The sequence below is a fragment of the Ammospiza caudacuta genome, chromosome 6 (genome assembly GCF_027887145.1).
Source record: "Ammospiza caudacuta isolate bAmmCau1 chromosome 6, bAmmCau1.pri, whole genome shotgun sequence".
In the NCBI taxonomy this organism is placed as follows: domain Eukaryota; kingdom Metazoa; phylum Chordata; class Aves; order Passeriformes; family Passerellidae; genus Ammospiza; species Ammospiza caudacuta.
This window is the reverse complement of record NC_080598.1, coordinates 14,398,107-14,420,695: the sequence shown is the minus strand read 5'-3', so window position 1 is coordinate 14,420,695 and position 22,589 is coordinate 14,398,107. Positions and strand designations below refer to the sequence as shown.

At 38.6% G+C, this 22,589-nt stretch overlaps 1 protein-coding gene across 1 annotated transcript in view; it reads right to left on the bottom strand.

Annotated features, from left to right (window-relative positions):
• SBF2 (SET binding factor 2) overlaps positions 1-22,589 on the bottom strand; it is a 230,828-nt gene that overhangs the window by 72,901 nt on the left and 135,338 nt on the right. Inside the window, exons 11-16 of the mRNA XM_058806404.1 lie at positions 21,206-21,319; positions 20,554-20,682; positions 19,717-19,815; positions 17,303-17,507; positions 14,889-14,998; positions 13,277-13,426 (exon numbers count right to left, since the gene is read on the bottom strand). Coding sequence (XP_058662387.1) covers positions 13,277-13,426; positions 14,889-14,998; positions 17,303-17,507; positions 19,717-19,815; positions 20,554-20,682; positions 21,206-21,319 — 807 coding nt within the window. The remainder of the gene's footprint in view (positions 1-13,276; positions 13,427-14,888; positions 14,999-17,302; positions 17,508-19,716; positions 19,816-20,553; positions 20,683-21,205; positions 21,320-22,589) is intronic.

The window sequence follows — 22,589 nt, the reverse complement described above, 5'->3', positions numbered from 1 at the left end:
TTGGAAGTAGAGCTCACTGAAAATTTTCCACTGAATAGCACGTGATAGCAAAATAATTTTTTATTTATGCTAAGAACCCTCAATGACATCATAGGAAAGAGAACTTCTAATCCTTAAGGTTCTCCCCTTGGGAGACTCAGTCTCTTGCCAATTGATTTTCTGGAGAACCAGAAATAAAACCTTTGACAAAAATTCAAAGAAGGCAAGGAACAGGTTTGGGGGAGCTACAGGCTGGACAGTAGGCAGCAAGTCCTCATAGAGAGCATTTCCAGACACAGGAAGAACACAAAAGTGATTTAGAACACAAAAAAACAACTGACCAAGGAAAACAGGATCATTTTCTTCAATGAAATACCAAGCTCTGTATCTAAGGAAAGAGCAGCCTGTCTTTTGCAGGCTCCTTTGGTACCCTTGGGGACAAGCTGGGAGAGAAAGTCTGGAGGAAAGAGTGGAAAACTGACTGCATTGTCAGGCTCAAGGTTTAGCAGGCAGGTGGTTCTGAATCCTCTTTTCAGGGCCTGATACTGTGGTGAATGTTTTCATCAACAACATGGAAAATGGCTTGAAATGCACCCTCATCACATTTCTGACTGACACCAAATCTGGGAGAGTGGTAAACATGCTGGAGAGCAGGACTGCTGCTGACTGGCATCACAGCCTGGCAGACACAGACTGAAAGAGCCTCCTGAGCCTCCCAAAGAGAAAGTTCTGTACAAGGGACAGGGTAACTCCATGTGGAAACATGGACAACAAAGGGAGAGCACTAGGAGCCATGTATAGCTGTGCTATACATGTCAAACCAAGTCAAAAATCCTACAACATCAGTCTCACACAGAGTTATAGCAGGGGCAAAAGAACAAAATAATGAGGAAGTTTATGGACCTGAACGAAGAGACTATCAGGACAAAGCACAACTGAAAGAATCTCAAAAACCTAAATAAAGATATAAAAAGAGCATGTTCAACCAACAGAGACAGAAATTATTGGCAAGAAAGCTGATGCCAGTTTTATGTATCTATATCTAGGTCCAATGCATCCACAGGGTTCTGGCAGGTGAACCCAAGCCCATGTTTGCCTCGCTGTAGCACTGCCCCTGGCAGAGGCATTTTCCACCAACTGCCCACAGTGGGGTCTCTTCAGTACATATTTGACATCATGCTGCAGGACAGCTTTGGGCCTTTTAAACCAACCTGGATATTACTGAAAAGCTTTCCTCCACTTTTGGCAGGGGCACCAGATGTTCTGTGCACAGCTGCACCAAAGGACAACAGGACCGACACTGACCAGCTGCTCCTGGAAGAAGTTTTCTTGGATCAGCTCTGCTGGTGCAGCCCCATTTCTGGATCCATGAAACAAGTGTCAGCTGCTGGAAGAGGATATTTCTGGGATGACCTGCAATGGCTGCAGAATTTCAAGGATGACAAGTGGCGTTTTGTGGGTTTTTCTGAGGAAATTGTGATTAAAAGGTTCTGAATCTCGAATCCAGCCAGCGAGGGCTTTTCCACGCTCAGGCACAGATGACACACCGAGTTAGCTGTGCTGGTGAACTTGACAGAACCTAAAATCCCTCCTGCCAACTCCACTGCCAGACCTCTCTGCTCCTTAATAGGCTGGAATGTAAATCTCCAGTTATGCTTCAAAGAGTAGTGCAGCTTTAACAACGTTAATGGAAGCTGCTGTAGAAATTGCTTAATCCAAAAACCAACCTTGAAGCAACAACCAGAATTAGGCACACTGCACATCATGAAAAAATCATGTTACTAGAGCAGTCATCAGACATATCCCATTTTTCTGGAGAAAAGAAATTCCAGCCATAAAGTCATTTCAAGGGTAAACAGTTCATAGAAAAGAATACTTGAAGCAAATTTGGGAACTGGAAGACATATGTTGTGCATGATTAAGTAGCATGTTGTAGAGCAGTGTCCACCTTGATTAACACATCAAATCTGTGTGATCAAGGAAGAATGTTGCTACAAAGCCTGAAAAGCCCAAGAGATTCTGAGATTTCAAGCCTGCTTGATTTAGTAAAGTGCTCCCTCCAAGACAGCATCCATCAACTGAATATATATTCTAATACAAATATTTAGACTATGAAAAAGGAAAACACAGAAAATAAAATATTTTCATTTAACTTAATGTTAAGTATTTTCAACTTTCTGATTCTACTTTTACATTGACAGCAGCCACCTCTTTCATACAGACACAGGTTTTATTTGAAATCTTACACTTTTTGGTAGTTCAATGTACAGGAGATGTGGGGACTGTTTATTATGAAACATTTATTAAAAATTAATTTCTTTGTAATTAATGAAATGTTTGCTTTTCTAGGAATCCAAGTGAAAACAAGCATGAAGCATTTTTTGTAAGAGATAAAGGCAATGGAGAATCAGTAAACCAATTGTGAACTGGCAATTGTAGAACTACCCTCAGAATCCTTCAGTCTTAAAGCTTGCTGAATTGATCTTTTTCTTTGAATTGATACATTTAAAAATGGCTTCAGGAAATAAGGTTAGAATTCCAGGAGGTAATTGCTCTAACTTTGGTTACAGAAGTGAAAAAGTAAACTCCCAAAACATATTAGTTGGTCATCTAGTTAAAGAAGCATGTTTGGATGTCCTTAAAAAAATTCCTGTTCTCTGTAAAAACTGTTTGGCAGGGCAAACACAGCCAAAGGAAAGAAGACATCCTTGAGCTTGCTGCTGGGACGAAAGAGGCAGAAGTGCACTAGCATTCCTTCCAGCAAAATTATTTCTTTGGTACAAATTCTAGGAAATCTTGGTACAATCCCTTTCTGTTCCACAGCCTTCTAAACCATTGCTAGTAGCAACAGCCAGCTAACTAGCCACAGAGAAAGCCATCTTTGCCAGATTTTGGATTGCCAGCTAATCCATTTTAAAACCCTGACAAATCTTCTCCTAGGCTATCTGATCTTCCTTCCAGAAGGTTTTGTTCCAAACACCTGTTTTGTTCTTATTTCATTGACATTTCAAGAAAAAATGCAGAAAGGGTAGTTCTGCTATGTAATTACAGTACATGGCAAGGAGAAGTTTAATAAAAACTTCTGTACCTTGGGGTACAGTGAAATACTGGTGAAGTTCTAAGTCCAAATTATAATCATACTGTTTGAAATTCTTTCCTCACAATTCATATTTAGAGCTTTCAGAAGGGTGAGCCAGATTGCAATGGCTGGATAAAAAAGAATGGGTAGCGAAAACAAAAACTGAGAAGTTCAAGCATTAGCAATGCCTTTGGCATCCCAAAACCAGCATGACTCCAACTCCAGAGAACACACAAGCAAATCACCAATGAGTGCAGAACACAATTCTGAAGATCAACAGATAATTTCTGGACAGTGTGGCATTACAGTGTGCACATACTGAATGAAACACCCTGTATCAGCAAGAACTATCAGCCATGTACAATAAATGTGATGACTCCAATGATAAGTATTTCTTATCTGTATCTCCTCCTAACAAGAAATATGAGTAGATATCCAGATGCATTTGACCATCTTCTTGTTCCTTTTATCTTACCATAGTTCTAAGTAGCAAAGAAACCCTCAAGCTTTCAGGAAGACCATCACTATCACAGCTCACATAAATCCCACAGTACCCCTCACCTTCTCTTTCAGTACCACACTTGTGTTGAAGCCACTTTTTGTCCAAGTTCCTCATGCTGCTAAAATTTTAGATCTTGTTCTTTCCTGTTTTTCAAGGACATTTAGTAATGCAGCTTTCTGGTTCAGTCCTGTGAGACATCCTGCCGGGTGCTGCTAGTCAACAACTTACTCCAAATTTCAAATACTCTTACTTACCACCCTTCTTTCTTCTTCAAATCCTCTCTTATGCACAGAAACTAAATTCATGCATTTTCTAAATGAATACACAGCGTGAGAGCTGGCTGCATCAGCATGATGCTGCTGTGTCATCTGCTGGAGCCCACTGGTGCAACAAGACATGAATGTGATGATGCAGCCAAAATTCACCACTGCTTTAACAACACCAGAGGTGCTACAGACCTAATTTTGATGAAAATCTCTACAAAATACCTTATCATTGAACTGGCTGGAATAATCAATTATTATTTGCTGGACTGATTTTAAATTAAGCAGTTCTGATGCCTACTGTTTTCATGTGCAGGTTGTATCTTGAATTTGGAAATTAGAATATTACTAACAATGTATTATAATGCAGACAAAGAAAAATATAAAGTTTCTAAAGAAGAAGGGCTGAAAATGATAGCACCCTCATAATCCAAGTTGATTTTAAGTGTATTATTAATATTATTACTACAGTTATTATTATTACTAATAATACAGTTATTATTATTATTGTTGTTGTTGTTGTTATTACTACAGTAAGAGTAAGATCTAGAAAGATATTTCATTCCATATACTCGAAAAAGATAGAGAATATTACATGCCAATTGTATGGAATTTACTTAGGTATAACAAAGGATTTGTATTCTCTAAAGTGATGTTTAACCAATTAACATTCCAAGTAAAGATTTTACAAGGTGTTCAACAGACTAAAGGACTTAATTTAATCAAAAGAAGCTGGGTTTGTCCTCAAAAGTCAAATAATCTGTATAGAAAATCAAATCAATTTGTTTATTTACAAACATTGTGGGACTTTAGACTGTTAAACATCCAATTCCAATTCTTAGCTCCCAAGTGGAGTTTTGGACCTCAGAGTTCAAGAACTAGGGGAGAGGCGGAGAAAGGGGCTTGTGGGATTTGTTTGTTTGTTTTATCTATAGACATTAGGTAAAGTAATTTTTAAATACTTTGTTGGATCACTAGATTCCAAAGCCTGCCCCCGTGACTGAGTACAGGGAGGAATTACTAAAAATAATCCTCATTAAAGCATGTTTACATGGCATTTTCCATGAATCCTAAAAGCCAATTAATTTAAGTCATAATTCTGGGCTGTAATATTGAAAAAGAATGTGAACAGCTGCAAGAATTTTTTACAACATGTGCAGATTGTCAAATGCTCTTTTGTTTACACCTTTATTTTGTGCTCTTGTTCTAGAATGGCACACACTTTTAATGTAACAGCAGAAGTAACTCTTACTGTAAAGAATTGATCCTTATGCCTTTTTCTTTAGAAATCATTCTAAAATGTCACACAGTTCACTACTGTTTGTTTGTCATATTAATGTATTTGTCAAAGTTTACACAAGATACTGACAAACCCCAGAACTGGCTGTGTTTTATGGTATTTATCTCAGCACCACACTTCAGTTTTTGAATGCAAGTTGCTGAGATCTCAATTGTTTAAACCAAAGGTTATGCAAACATGACAGCAGCCAAATGATTAGAAGGCTTTGGATATTCCATCTTCTGTCTGCTTCAGAAATGGCTGCATGTGAAAAATAATGAGGCTCTTGCAGCCACCCATTAGGAATTTTTATGCAAATTCCTGTAAAATCAAACACTTAGAAACTTCATAAAATTCCTTATAGAAACAACAAAGTAAACATGTCCACCTGGCATGTTTCTCCTGGTGGCCAGGGCAGCACACTTTGCAGAAATGTCTCACTGCAGCTTCTCCACCTGAGCTTACCAGCTGCTTGAAGGGTGAAGTGCAGGGGAAGGAAGAGCAGACACCACAACACACAGGAATTCCTTTTCCTAAAAACAGACTGTGCACATGTGGTGCAGTCACTGCATGGGTACAGCAAATCAATACCATGCAATATTCTGCCATTTGTACACACTGAATGGCACTCAGAGCAGATGAAGTGCATGTACACATAATTAACAGTGTTTTATACACATTTCTATAAGGAATGATGGACCTATACTGAAATACACTTTATAAACATACCTAACATCTTAGATAAAACCAAAATTCCATGTGTTACTTCCTCCTTTTTAGAGATATAAAAACTATAAAAACAGAAGGCACTGATTTCACATAGCCTGTAATATCAGCAAAGTGCCTCTTCTTTCCAACATGAAAGACTTTTTGTTTTGGTTTGTTTTTTACCACCTTTCATCAGTTCACCTCCTTCCCAGCCAGGCTGGAGAGCAACTGCACAGCAGCCCAACACAATTCCTAAGCCAGACTTGTTTTATTTACAGCAGTGAGCAGAGCACAAACACATGTCTGCTTTTCATCACGACGACCAAAAATATTCAGAACATGGAGTTATTAGGGACACTTGGCAACCACAAGGCCACAATTAGCAGCAATGATCACTTCACAGCAGTCAGAGCTTACCATGCCAACACTCCAAGGAGCTCCATGGCTTCAGTGAGGTACCTGTGTGTGAGCAAACACAGGGGAACACATCCTGCACCAGCAGCAAATGGGAGAGGGTTGCTGAAGGCCAGCAACAAGGAGACATCCACGAAGAGTAAAGCCTGAGTAAAGCCTGAGTAAAGCCTGCTCCAGCTGCCCAACAGCACAGAGACCCATCTGGGATGGATGGGTTTGTAGCATCCTCCTCACCCTGCTCAGGGAAATTCCCCTGTGAGCCCCAAAGCTGCAACCAGCCAGAGGAGCTGCTGGGGCCACTGCTCATGTGTAGTTCTGCTTGTGCTTGTATTAAAGAAACCACACCCCTATCATTTGATATTTTTGTACCATATTAAGAAAAGACACTTAAAACAAGGCTGGCCCTGCTCTGGCATGCCTCTACACATGATGTGCACACACTGAGGGCAGGAGGAAGTGTGTGGACACAACATGTTGTGGGCAGAAGCCAGGAGGAAGGGGAGCGAAGTTGAAGGCAGATGCAGGAATGGACAGCACGCCATGGGACTCTCATTTCTGCTAATCCCTCTCTTTTCCTTTCCTTAAGTAAGAGTCTTGTGCAATAGCCATGCAGGGCAGGCCCGTGCAGAAGTCAAGATTAACAGAATTAGGGGCTTGGAAATCTGCAGGAAAAAAGCAATTTAAGAATTTCCCTGCCACACACGAGCTCATTCCTGAACAGCACTGCTGACACAGCCCCAGTGTGACAAGCAGCCATGATTTTCTGCTGCCTGGTCATCAAAAACCCATCCTTGCTAAAACCACAGAGGCAGTTTGACAGAGCTGGAGACACCCCCTGGGGCATGGGGACACAGGCAGAACCAGCCAGACACCTCGCTGGGGACACCCCTGCACACACTAATGTCCCCAAGGATGCCACAGGGAATTACCTGGACACTGTCACTGACACAGGGAGAGTCCTGGCCCAAGGAATGTTGCTGCCATGCCAAAGGGGTCACCTCTCTTGGCACCTGCAGTGTAGGGAATAGTGACAGGCCTTCCAGCAGGGGTAGGGAAGCAGTGCCATGACAGCAGCACACACACACCCACTCCATGATGTAGCCTTGCCAAGAAATCAACTCTGTTCTCTGGGTTTGACAAAGAGACACCCTTGACGGCAATCTCCCAGAACTCTGCAGCCATCCTATTTGAGTATAACAAACAGAATGTTCCTCAGAGCAAAGGAAGGAAAAATGAAAACTGATCAACAATACAATCTTTTACAGTGTATTTCCATTTGTTTTTTTCAGAGAAATTATGTGAGCACTATCAGTTCAATGTCAGTACAATGACATTCTGGTATTGTGCAACCTCCTGGGAAAAAGACATTATCAGAAATATTCAAGAATAGCAACTTATTTTACTAAGTCCAGAATTTTACAGGTAGATCTCTAAAAAGTCAGCAGGATGACAATGCTGTTATTTCAACTTTTTGGAAATCATGTATCCTCTGATACATGGTTTTGTCTAAACCATATGATGTGACCAAAAAACCATACCAAAATCATGTTAAGCACAATACAGAATTAAACCTGGAAGCTTGAAGCCCAAGCCTTAAACACTGGAATCTCCTTTCCCCCTCACTTAAACAATACCATTACTACATCTAACATGATGAGAAAGTTCAAACTGATAATTACTGATGAATTAGTAGAATTAAGTGTGGACCTGTTGAACTCTCAGGATTTCTCTTCATGTCTGACCTTCTATGCTTTAAAATACCTCTAAATATTTTTAAATAGTGCTGTTTTTCAAACATGAATTCTGAGACTCTGCTTCCAGGAATGCAAGTCAAAATGAGTAACAAAAGACAGGTCACGAAATAAAAATCCAAAAGGGGAGAAATCTACTGTAACCCTCCAAAATAAAGATGTTTAGCAACATAGTTTTCAACATAAAATATGAGAAATGCTATCTCATGTAACCTTCATATTGCCAAGAATTTGAATCATATGACACACACACCGAGCTGATTTTCTCTCAGGAATAATAAAATCTTTCTTGTTATTGGACAGTATTTGCAAACCTCTGAATTCTGAGAACTGACTGATAGGTTTTTAAACTTTATATCTGGTGGCAAAACACAATACAAAAGTCACTTGCCTTAGAAAAATAAATTTAGTATTAGTTATAGAATGCCACTGTTTTTAATTTTGCTTATCAAAGTTTCTTTCACAACAGACTGCATAGCAAGTGCTACAAAGAGGCCCTTCTTACACTGTGGCACAGAAGTGACAGAAGTCACTGAAGTGACACAGAAGAATCACAAGCAAAGTTCTAGAGGCAAAATAAATCAGTATTATCTTCCATCTGCTTCTGGCCAATGTTGGAGAACACATGATGGCCCAGATGTGCCTTTGTTGTAACCCAATACAGGTTACATTTTTAATTTTGTCCTGGTTGCTATTAAGTTGTGTTTCACACTGTACACTACAAGTATACTTCTAGAATATTCAGTATAATCTATTTGAAAGATAAACACCTGGTTGTTGCCACTATGGAAAGCCACAGTGATCTACCTAAAGCACTGAAACAATGACTAATTAGTTGACTATTAAAGATATTCTCTCAGTTACAGAGGTACAACATGTGTTTACTGGCACAGATGTGACTCTGGAGCAGGTCCCAAAGCAGCACTGGTGACTCTGTAACTGTCACATTAAATCACATCACAAGAAGACCTCACTCCTTCCCTGCAGCTTAAGACCAGAATTTTGAGTATTTACGTATTTATCAGTTTTATGCACAATTTTTCCACTTGAACCACATTTAGATTGAGAATCCAGATGTCTGGGGCAGATGTGTTTTCCAATTTGACTCACATTTGCCAAACAAAAGCATTAATATGCAGTTAGGCAATATTACTGACCATCATCTTAGAGGCAGTGTTGTACTGCAGCATCCTGGAGCTCTTTCTTTGAAACATAAAGTTTCATCTGTTCCAACTACCCAACAAAGGTGTCCTGCATTATCTGAAGAGAATCTTTCCCCAGAAATAAATTTTCTTAGCAAGACTAATTGTTACTGTTAAATATTTTATGCAAATTGCTTTGAATATCCTTTTAATATCAAAATAATTTCAGGTCATCAAATACAACCCCCACAAAGTATTCAGGCCTCTTCTTGCTTTTACTACCATTTAATTTACCAAATTAAGTGCAACTACATTTCAAAATACAGCGTTCACTTTTGCTGCCAGATGAAAGTTAGAGAGACAAATGAAATTCTGGACAAGTTATGACTGCAATAAATAAATGGAGAAATATGCAAATTGAACCTTGAGATGGTTTCTGCCATGATTTCTGAACAAGTATTAAAAGTACAATGTGTTGTTGAAAATATAATTACATAGAAGTGTTTCTCTGCTAAAAAAAAAGGGCTTTTTAGTTGCAAAAAGTTAAGTATTTTTTTCTGAGATTTCTGCAGATGTTATTATAGAAAATTAAAACATAAAGAAAAATGTTTGAAATAGCAATTTATGTGGAACTGCAAATTTTTCTGAGGTAACCACAGCAGAGGAGAGCAAGTCTGACTGAAATAGTGTTTAGAGCTATAATTTCACATTTTTATCTGCAGTAGTATCTGTTTGAATAAACTGAATTGCCAATCAATGTTAAGCTGTCACAACACTGCAGTTTTTTTATCAGTAGTTTAGTCATACAGTGGAACAGAATACATGGAACAGAACACAATGCTCCTGGCTCCTCTAGCAAAGGTAATAATCACTCTGGTAAGACAGGCTGATTTAAATGTTTGCCACAGGACATGATTTTTCAGGGGAAAAAGTCTTAATCAGAGCATGACCACAAAGTTTTCAGCAAGTCAGTGATAATTCCTAGCAGAGATAAAATAAAGTGACTGGGAATTTACCTGTCCTCATCAGAAGGTATCTGCTTTCATCCATGACCATTACAATCTCCAGGTAATTTTGATCTTCCTACCACTAAAATCTATCAGAAATACTTCTCTCTTTTCTATTTTAGCAGCAGCAGTAATTGCCAATACCTCTCAGACACAGAAGAGCATGTTTAACACTTGAATACTGACTTGCTGCATCATACCTCACTTTAATTTTATTTGTAAGGCCTCCTACAGTCTACCACAGGTGCTAAAGAAGGCAGATTAACATGAAACTCTAAAACATTATTCCACAAATCATAAGCCTATTACAATCTGCAGGTTCTACCTGTTATCAGTTGAAAGAAAAACAGTTTAAAACAATGTCCCTCTTGGACTGAGAGAACTCAAGCTGACAACCACCAGAGATGTGGCAAATTCAAGTTTTGCCATCTCTAGCGAAATTGGTAAAATACCACCCTCACTTCTTCCCAGCTGCAAAATGGCTAGATCAGATCCTTGGGGAAATACAGCCTGAGGAATTGTTCACTAAAATCAAACAGCTATTCACTTGAAGCAATAGTAGGAGCAATTTATTCCAGTTCCTTAATCTCTTCTCAAGCCAGACAGACATGAGACCAGCAAAAATATACATGGTGGGATTATCACAAGCATTTTGTTAACATACTGCTCTTCATGCACAAAATGAGTATACAGGGGCTCTGAAAAAGCATCTGACCTTTATTTTTGTGGACTCCACTAAAAAAGAGATTAAATTCTACTAAATGAAAACACCTGCCATTAGACAATCAGAAAAATCTTGACTAGCAATGGAGGGCTCTGCATTAGACTTGCAGAGTGCAATCTTCCTGATTTTGTAACACCTGGCACTTCACAGTAAGACAAAGAATTCCTAGACATGGACAACCTGCATCTCTTCTAATTCTTAGGTTTTTGTGTCTTTTAACAGACACTGCTTAAATTACTTGGTCCTATGACCTGCAGCTAACAGAATTCATGTGTTTACAGCAAAATGCTGACTTGCTGCAGCCCACTGCAGCAAGGGCAAACTTATTTAACTTCTTTTTTCTTGAAGTGATACAGGGAAGCTCCAAAATGTCACAATTTACACATTGTTTCAAGTAACACACTTGAGCAAAGTGCACAGACAAATTATAATTCATGGTTTTATCTTAATAAATAACTTCATATGTCATAGAAGTAGATGTTAAAAATACTTGCTTCCAACTCACTGCCCAGTGTCAGGAGTTCAGATGTTTTCATGTTGGCCATACTTACTTCTGAGAAATGAAAACTTTCATTTCATATTTTCAAAGATATGAAAATACTCTTGGTGCGGGGAGGGAGACATAGAAACTGTGCCTCCTTATTTGATCTACAATTCCAGTAATTCCCCTGCATAATTTGAGTTATATTTGCTAGTTTTATTGAAGGAAAATGAGCCTAATTTTTATTGAAGAAAAACAAGCCTATTTTAATTTCAGTAACTCTTTAGTCACATTCATTTCCTGGAACTTGAGCTCCTTCTTGGGCCTTGAAATCACTGAGATGGGAAGAAAAGCTTTTCTTCCAGAGCAAAATTTGCTTTAATTATTTTATTAAAAGGTGATGTCAGTATTTCTTTCCTCAGAAAAGTAAATTTCGTTTTCTTCTGCTATCATTTCTCTAAGATACAGAAATAAAGGGGATTTGTATTTTGTTCGTATTGTCTAAAAACATCTGGATTTTTTTTAACCAAGGAATGATTGAAAAAGTAAAAGCAAAATCTGTGACATGTCTAGACAATCCTGCCTTCTGGTTTGAAAGAAAATTTCTAGCTCTGGAATACACAGCAGGTGCAATATTCCATTAGTCATGATTTTGGACAGAGAAATAGAGTTTCACAGATGAATTCAATTTTTCTTCCAACTCTAAGGCTAAATTTAGGTCTTGGAAAAGGTGAAGAACTGTGTCAAAAAGCAGATTCTAGGTGCTGTGTAATTTTAGCCAGTCAACTTCAGTTTTCAACTGCTGACTGCAGTAGTTTTGCTTTTAGGAACACTGCTCAGACAAAGATGGACTTCTTTCACAATAGCAGAAAAATACCTTACTGTGAACAAACAAAAAAAGGCAACAGACAGCAAAACTTGCATTTGATGGTGACCTGAGGTAGCATTTGCTCAGTTAATGTTAATTTATTTCTACACTTCAGTGAAAGTGGCATTTAGCACTCACCTTTTAAAAAATGTGGGTCAACCTCTTATAAATTGTTGCAGAATAATTTCAGTGGGTTTTAGGTTTGAGGAGAGTGGGATTAAAATACTAAGGCCTCCATCAAGTCCCTAATTTGATACAATAACTTAGACAGGGTCAACAAAAGAAAAATTATAACCAAATGTGATCACATTACAAACTAATAAATATACCTCTACATTCTCAGACAAGAGGCGTGTAAGAAAACATTTAAGACTATAAAATATTTCAGATGATGAATTGAGAACAAGTGAAGGTAAAAAGGACAAAATGTTGAAATGAAAGTCAAAAGAAGTCACCCACATATTTTGCTTTCATAGGTAGCTGCCCCGTATGTTGATGCTTATTCAGCACATAATAATTTGTCAGTAGAATTAAATTTGGAGATGAACTGCAAACACTTGCAGTGAGTTTCTGACAAAGTGTGACAAGCAGAACTGCACCATGAGCCACAGAAGCAGAAACTATGCTTTCTTAAACTCTGTTTAAACAAGGAAGGCAAACTTCTGAGAATTTTAAGTGACCAGTGGTTGATACACATTTTAGGAACTCTGGGTTGAAAGCGACCTGGAAAAAGCCAAGACCCACTCATTTAAAATAAAGCACTTCAAGCCATTAAGTTAAATCATTTTACTACGTATCAAAACTAAATTGTATCTAAGTTATTAATAGTAGGAACAGTTTTCTGTCTGCTTGTCATATCAAGCAGATCTGTACAGACCTGAATGTTTTATTCTTTCAACAACAAAATATCCTCAATCCACCATCAAGCAGTATCTCCCACATCACTGTAGGATGCGGTTGAGTAATTTAATTATTTTGCTTCTCCACAAGAAGCAAATTTGCTCCTCTAAGCAATTTTGCTTGTCCTAATCCTAAAGAAGAGAAAGACAACCAAGACCAAAGCCCTGCCATTGCTGTACCTGCAAAGCACAGTTCATCATTCTGACGATGTAGTCGAACTGCTGGTGGTCCAGGATGGCTCGGTTCTCCTTGACGTGCTGGCCCAGCTCCTGGGTCAGGCAGTGCCGAGCTGCTTTGCCCTTCAGGGCTCTCAGGGCTGCAGGCAGGGTCTGCAGAGAGCAACATCTCACTGATGGAAATGGAATTCAATGGCACTACTCATACTAAACAGCATTCATTTTTTATTAAAAAACTGCAAGTGACAGTAAAGAACAGCTCTGGAAATTATCCATTAGCTTGACTATCAAACTTTCACATAATGGGTGATTTAGCCTGAGTTACCAAGTACTAAATTTTTCCCATTTTTTTTTCCAAATGCATTAAACAGCATTTCTCACCTACATCTGTAAATAGAAATCCAGGCATTCAATGGATGTGAAATCAGAAATGGATTACTGTGGATGAAAGCAAGTGCTCTGCTCTGTACAGCCAGGCCAGGACTGGAGTTTGCCTGTCAAGGCTGAGCAGCACATTTTGGGATAAGCAACGAATGACAAATGGGTTAGGAGTGGCATAGCTCTCATAGCAGTGAGGCCACTAGATTGTCATGCAGTTTATCCTAAACCAGGGCCACCAGAGTATTTATATCAAAGTTTTAAAGATGCAGCAAATGCTACAACAGTGATTATCAGTTGTGGTCCTTTAGGCTGGAGGTACCAGGTAAGTAAGAAAAGGCAGCCTATTTGCTAAGGAAAAATTTACCATATAGAGGGACAAAAAACCCACTGAACTTGCCCATGTGTCTGGAAGTTGAATGAGGTTAAAAACTACTGTGCTCTGCTTGGGTAAAAACTCTTTAAAAGTGTTACACACTTGATTAGGACTTTTCCCATGTGACACCATAACTCATAAATTAAGCAAAGCTCATTTTCTATCTTGATCTGCACAGCATCAGAGATATACAGGTGGTACTTCTTAAAATAATTCTGTGTATAATTATTTCATTTGTAGAATTAGATTTGATTGTAAGTTTGAGTGATTTTTCTACAATCAATAACAGAAAACTCTATGGACAGCATGTACAAAACCTGCAACTTCTCAGTGAAGAGAAAATAAGAATCTCAGGGATAAGAGTACACTAGCACATTTCAGTGAAGGCAGACATGCCAAATATTTATATTCATCTCTGAGTTCTATCATATTACTGGCTTTTAAAACCAGCAAAATTGACTGTAGTGAAAATTTCCAAGGAGCATTGGCTGTTAAACACCAAAGCACATTTATATGCCTTTTGTTTGCATTCCTTCTAATTAATGCTGCTAGACCAATCCACCTCTTAAAAAAAGTTATGCGGACAATGCTACTTACAACAGTAATGAATTTTGCAAAAAGGGTTTTCAACTCGCCCATGTAGGATTAGAAACAGGTTTTCAAATCCATTAGCCTCATATTACACACAATATTGTATTTAGATGATGATTTTTATTGCTTGGTTCATTCATTTAAATGGCCAAAATAATCCTTAGCATTTGTAGCAAGACTTCAAAATGTACTTTGTGATTAGGTCAGTCTCCATTTGCTCATTAACAGAATAGAGAGTAATTTGGGAGAGTTAAAATTTCATTTTATTACCTTTTCAGTCTCCAGAAATTTGTTTTCAAAAATGAATGCGATGCAGTTTCTAACAACTTCCAGCCTTTGAGCACTGTTGAAAACTGTGCTTCCTTTTTCCATTATGGAAACTAACAAAGAAAAAGAATATACATCTGTGAAATGCCTGCAAGAACCACAAAGAATACCACAAATTTCTTGAAAAAAATAATTACTGTGTCCTCCCTTTTATTTTGTTTGGTAAATACCATTTGCGGGCAGATGGGAACACAAGATCTCAAATCTCTGCTTTTCCTATTCCATCTGAAAAGGGGAGTGCTCTGAACTGTAACTGCATTAGTTGATTCTCTTATCTGTTTGTTCTTGTTGTCTCATACAGGCACAAAGAGATTATAACCTCTAACACACTGATGAAATACATAAAAAAACACAAATTAATAATAAATGTGTGTGATCTGCAGTGAGTTACATAGCCTTGCATATTTTGTAGCAGTAGATAACTATTTTTAGATGGCCATGACAAGAATTCTGCAACATGGAATTAAACCTGACAAACCTGTTCTCTTATCTTGATTCCAAACTGTTGAGATCTTATTTTCTTAATCAACTGTTTTACCCTGATTTTACAACAAAATTCAGAAAGCAAGAAATAACATTCTCTTTTTCTCTATAATATCAAATAAATAGTAACTTAATTCAGGCTATGCCTTTCTAGTAGATAATAATGAGCTACTTATATCCAAGGATTCTGAGACAGTGTTCAGTAGGGAGTGTAATAGTGAAAGTTGTTCCTCAGGAAAAAAAACCAAAAAACCAGCAAACCTCCTGCTTTGACACAGAAATTAATTTATTTAAAAAAAGCCCCTTCTCTTGCAACTAGCCTTCTCAAGAAAGACAACAGAACACAACCACACATCCTTTAAATTTTCTGTAAGTATCAGATTCAATGATACAGTCAACAGCAAAGCAGGTGAAGAGAGTTCATCCTCTTCTTGCATAAACCCAAAGAGAAACAGGCCTGGGCAGGGCCTCAAGAGGCCATCTAGTTCACCCTGCTGTCCCTAGACAGGATCAACTCTATTTATGTTATTTCTCATGTTTGTCTAATATGTTCCCAATGTTCTGTGATAAGAGAGACTCACTCCATGGCTGCACAAGAAATCCACTCAACTGCCTCACCATCCTCATTTTACCATGCCTTGCTGACAAATAACTCTATTTTTGTGCTGCAATTAAACCCATTATTTCTTATCATCACAGATTAATCCCCTTCTTTTTCTCTCTGTCTCTTGTATAATTGAAGCCTGCTATTCTGTGTCCCCTCAGTCTCCTAGTTTTCAGTCTAAACAACTCCCCATCTTTCCTTGTAGGTCACATTCTCTGGACCACTGGTCATTCCTGTTGCTTTCTTATGGACTCCCTCCAACAGAGCCAAAAATGGAGACAGCTTTCCAGTGTCCAAACATGGACACAAACATCCAGCTGAGGTCTTACTGGGCACAATGAAAAGATTCCTCCATGGGGTTCACTGACTGCACTCCTGTTTATACATCCCACTAAGATGTTTGGCTTTTTTGCAGTAGCTTGATATCGCTGGGTCATGTTTGCCCTACAGTCATTAAAGTTCCCAAATTAATTTCTGAAGAGCTGCTGCCTAGTCAGGCGAGCCTGCCTATGCAAGTGCCATACCTTATTTGAAGAAAAGCAGTAGAGAAGGAAAAAATTCATTGGAGTCTTGTGGTTAGATACGTAATTTTCAAAGATGGATTTGAATTCTTAGCCCATCCTTCAAAAGTTTTGCAAGCTCTTCACGTGCAAGTTGACTAACCATACTGGTTTATGCCACCATTCACAAGGATGAGTATGACTATGAGTAATAGAACTTTCTGGCATTAAAATTAAAACGACAGGCCTACAATGTCCTCATCTGCTCTTTATGCTTAAATATAGGCATATTTCTTTTGAGACAGATGCTAGCTTTGCTCTTTGCCTTTTCCCAGTAATTTACATGCCTTTCACTGGGTATCAAAGAGGAACTCAAACGGTTCAAAGCTTGGTTCAGCCAGTGCTATGAGTGACCTGTGGTGATATTAAACAGGCCTGGCTGAGTACAATATCTGGTTTAATTGTTCAACTCAGTATCTAGTTTAATTGTTCAACTCAACATCTAATTCAGATCAAATTCACTTTTGTTATTAGTAGTTACACCCCTCACTCTCAGGATGCTTGACTTCTTAGTAAAGAGGAAGGCAGATAATACAATATCTGCCTTAGTAAAGGCAGATTAAAAAGGGCTTTCAGAATGGCAAAGGCAAACACTGGAGCCTACACACCAGCTTGCCACGACCACTAAAAACACAACATGAATACGAAATAGGGAGCACCACACATTAGCAGAAATGCTAATCACCAGCACCAGGCACAAATGAACGTACCCACGGGGGGACCCGCTGGAACCACGCACTTCTTGTCGCCGCGGGTGGCAGGGGGAGCGCCCTGGCTCCTGGCCAGCCCCTCCTGCAGCAGCTCCTGCACGCGGCCCTCGTTGATGCGCGGGAAGGGCAGGACGTGCACGCGCAGGTGCGAGCCCTCCGTGGGCCGCGGCACCTTCTGGAACGCCATGTGCGGGTTGGGGTTCTCCTGCAGGGCGAGAGCAAAGCGTCACGCACCAAAGCAATCCTGCAGTGCTACCGTCTGCCTCACCGAGTTTTGCTGCTGTCTGGACAATCTCCCACACCTGAAAGACTAAGAAGTCAGATATCTAATGCAGATGATCAATAAAATGTTTCATATTCATATCGCCCTTGACTCATTAATATTCTCAACTTTCTTAAAGGTTTTTATAAAATTATTTTTGTCAATGTGCAAAACTCAAAACAAGTGCAAAACAAAATCCCTGCTTAACTTATGCTGATTTTATGCAAATTAATGACTTGAATATAAACTGGTGCGACAGTCAAGCTCCTCATTAGAGACGCTATTTACACCATGCATAGGATCACAGCTCACATTTCCAGGGTGCACTAATCAAACAAAATGGGGTGTTTTCATCTCTTCATTCAGTTATTCTGGGGTTACCATTAATCACATCTGAATTTGCTGCTGTCCAATTTGACTCTATGCTGTTACTGGCTACATACCACTGCCAAAGAGTGCTATCCATCAATGAGGGCTCTCTTGTAAATGCTCAAAAAGTTTGGAAGAAAACTTGTAAACAGGAGCTTAATACTGTTGTTTACAGGAGAAAAAGGCAACAAGGAGATCAAGTGCATCAACTTGAGAAACAGCAGACAAAACAGAGCAGTTACTTAGCCACATGGATTCTCTGCAAAGGAAAATTTTATGGAACAAGCCAAGAATCCAGGGGCATGAGAGGAGCAGATGCCAGGGGAAACAAGAGAGAGAAAGGGAACACAGACTCAGGAGGGAGTAACAGAAGACAGAGGGCAGAAAACTCCAGAAAAGGAGAGTAATTGCTCCAAAATCCATTTCAGTGAGAGGAAAGATTCAGAAGAAATACACAGGAAAAGTTACTTTTATCTTGGACATCACAAATGTCGTGTCAGATGTACATGCTATTGGGCTAACTAAAGGTCCAATGCCTTGGATTGTCCACCTGTGCCAACAAGACTCATGCAAACATTATCCCTCCCCAACAGATCTTGTCTCTCCCTTGTATCTAAACTGTCACAGCTACAATATTGTGATTATTACAACTGTGAAACAAGATGTCAAAACACATCAAGTAATCTGTTTAAAATCAGGCACCTCCAGGCGCAGCTTCAGCAGCGTTACTCATCACCTATGTTTACTCAAAGACAGGTCCATGCACAAACTACCAGAAATCTGAATTCTCAATGCACAAAGCCATAGAGTTAGTGAATACCAGTGTGTGCTCCTGTGAAGTCACTGACTTAGTGGTAGTGAAGGAGCAGGTCAGTCACAATGATACAAATAAAGCTCATAATCAGAAAAGACACACAGAACACAAAAGAAATCCCAGAACTTAGCAGCATTTGGTAGTTCTTGTGGGATTTTTTCAGAATTGTAGATGTAAAGCACAGTTTTGGGGAAGTGGGATGTAGAAAAGAAAGGGTGACAAAGGTGTCAGCTGATGGTGTAATAGATAATGCTCTGTGGAGCTGAATAACCACAGAAGCGTGAGGGGGCGGGAGATCAGTCTATGCCATAAAAGCCCACAAACCTCAAAGCAAACAAAAAATCTAAAACCCACAAACAAAAAAACCCATCCCAGAACCAGCTAATGGAATGGCAAGAGACTTTATAAAAGCATTATGTAAAATAAACATGATATGAAGGCAAAAATTAAAACTGGAAATGGAGTTGTTCAAGAAACAGGCTGTAAAAAATGAAATAATGCCTGCTGAGCATGCAAACCAGGGTGACTGGGTCAGGAAAGAACTGCTGAAAGTACACATTATGCCACATTGTATCATATACACATATTATATATATTATATTACACACATTACAAATGTATAATTTTCATATGGAAAACTGTTAAGAAGCAAGAAAAGAGATGTATTTGGCATAGGCTGCAGCAGAGAAAAACAGCAGTTTATAGACCTTATGTGATACACACTAGAAATAGATTAGTAGTTGTAGCTATATCTAAATCAATATTAGCATTAATAAATCAATAGTATCATACTGAATTTCCTTTGCATGTACAAATTTAATGATCTTTAAAGTCCCAAAGTCTTTTGCCATAATGAAGATGATGACTACACAAGCAGTCACTTCCATTTTCAGGACACTGGCTCAATCTGAGAAATCAGATTTTCAATGTTACCATCTCAACTCTCCAGATGCAACAGTTACAACTTACATTTTTGAAGAGCTGTTCTGCAAGTTCTCTGACGTGCTTTATCATTTTTGGTGGATTGCCCTCTTCAGCTTTAATTCTTTCGACTTCAAAGGCCACCAACTTTTTTTAAAAGAAGAAAGAATAAAAATGTTGATAATTCAACTAAAAAAAAATATTTCCTATTTAAGTTATGAAATGTTAATCTTAAATTGAAACCAAGGAAAGAAAGTTGAACAGTGAAAAATGTGTGAGGCCACATTGCTCTGGAACATGAGACATTTTCAGTTCCATGTGCAGCATTTGTTACCAGACAGAAAGTCCTACCTAAATCAATCCTTTCACATTTCTATACCTCAATCCAAATTTCTCATAGGTACTACTACTACAACACAGAATTTATATCACACTCTATTTTTACTCTACCTTTAACTCAAAACCAACACAGTAAAAACTACAACATTGCTTTTTAAAATGAAATTTTTTTGTCTCAGTTTACATTCTTGGATATGTATTTAATGTAATATGTCTCCCTGAGGTTGTTAACATTTCAGAGAATATAATTAAATTATTGAAAATAATTCTGTACTAGCACATGCAATGTACTGTGAAACTACAGATCTGACAACAGGAACAGCATTACCAAAGTTTATACAACTATTTAGCTTCATACATATGAGGGGGTATAATTTTATGGAAGTAAGCTAGAAATATCTCCTTAGCAGAAAATAAGAGTTGAGATGATTAGTATAAACTTGATACAATAAACATTGGGGATTCAGAAGCATTCCAGTAGCTTTTCCCATGCTGAAATATGACAGTAAATTGTAATTCATTTGGGAATACAGAAAGAGTTTTCACCTCATCAAAAAGATCACAGGTTCTGAAGGGAGGACCCCTCTCTGACACAAAGCCAGCAAATGCCATTCCATTGAGCACTTTGGTTAGAAAGTCATTCTCAATTAAGCCTCGCTGGCCCAAGAAGGCTGCCTGCAACAAAAAGAGAAAAAAATTCACCTTTTTTAATCAGCATCAAACTTGCAATTACAAACAACTGTTACATATTAGTTAAACATTTTCACCAGCCTATCAGCTTATGCTAGTAAGTGGTACTTTCTAATTAAATCTTCTACTGTACATAGGACCTTTCTATACCTAAAAATTTGAAATTTGATGCACACATTTTTTAAATCTCACAGGTAATAAAAAGGAAAACTAGTACCTTCAAGCAATGTGTTATTACACATAGAGGTTTTCAAAATTCCACAGTGATTCCTCAAATGTTTATTTGTATTAAATTTCAGTGCTAACTTTGTTGTACATTTCTGTCCTGTCCCTGCAATTAGTCCCACTAAAACAGACTGATATTGTGCTATGCCAAAATGATGTGCTTATCACATGGAGATAACTTTATTTACATTTTTAAACTTCACCAGTTTTTCAAAAGGCAGGCTTGTGGGAATAACATGGCACAAAGGAACACCATAAATACACAGAACTGCTCCTCCTTTACCTTGTGGAAGTGAATGACAGGTTCAGCATGAATCCTGATCAGCTGAAGACACGACCTGTATCCCTGGAAGAGCTGTGCAAAGAGCCTGAGGAAGATTGCTCGCACTTCTTTGTCCTGCAAGCAGAAACTGAATTGTCAAAGCGTCCTCACATCCTAAATTTCTCCAGACTTTGTAAGAATCTGTATGAGAAATGCCTACAGCTCCGTGAGTGCAGCAGTGCAGCACATGAAGCAGAGATATTTGCACAGGGATGAGGTTGTGTCACAGAATGGTTGGGGCTGGAAGGGACCTTAAAGGCCACCAGGATGCCCTGCCCTGTCCCCAGATGGCCATGGCAGATTCTGCACCCTCCACCCCTGCTGGTGTTTGCTGTGCCTGCAGCACAGGCTCTGGGCAAAGCCAGGGGGACTGAGGGGTGCTCAAACGAGCTGCCATGAGAGAAACCTGATGTGAAATAAAGGAAAAAGGCTATTTTAGCCTGGATTCATTCCCTAAAATAACTGTGGCTTGAAGCACTACACAGGCAGTGTCTTCAGAGAGGGCAGGGGCAGCAGGGAATAGCAGGAGCCTGAGGAGGCACTGCTGCTGCCACCAGTTACTGTAAAAAGTTTAAAATACTAGGGCTTTAAAGTTCTGGATTATTTATTTAAGAGAGTGTTAAAATACACACCACCAGATTAATAGAAATTATGTGAACAGCTGGGGCAGTGACATCTCCACCTGGCCCAGATGCCACTAAAGACTGACATCAAATCCTGGGCCACCCTGTTATTTTACCTCAGCAGCCATCTCAAAAAACCTGAGGTCCCAAAAATTCCTTTATTACCTCAGGTTTTGTGGTGTTATGTTACAAACTGTAATTTTAAATATTACACACAATATTTACTATCAGATAACCAGCTCATCAGTTAAGTAACAACCAAATTAAGTAAATTACAGCCTGGAATTTATTTTTAGAGATAAAAGGAATATATAAAATGATATAAAGCTGGAATATATTATTGGAGTATTTTACTAGATGGTTGTTTATTCTGCACTGGAACATGATCCATGTTGTTCTATTTTTAACTCAAATTCTGTATGGCTGACTTTACTGACAGATACGCTCATTTTCTGCTGCTCTCTAGGATTTTAACAGGTACATTTGTACCCTGACTTCTTTGACTATTTGAAAACATGGTAATTTCTTTCAAATTTCACAAAATTCTTATTTTGATACAAAATTATATTAATTTGAAACTTTCTTACTCAAACTGAGATCTTAGCTGAATTCTTCCATTAGTTTAGATGAAGTCTGCATGACATTCCCTGTCTTCAGCAATGAAAAATCTCAATCTTAAAGCCAGAAATAAGTACAACAAATACATTGTACCACCTAAGAGT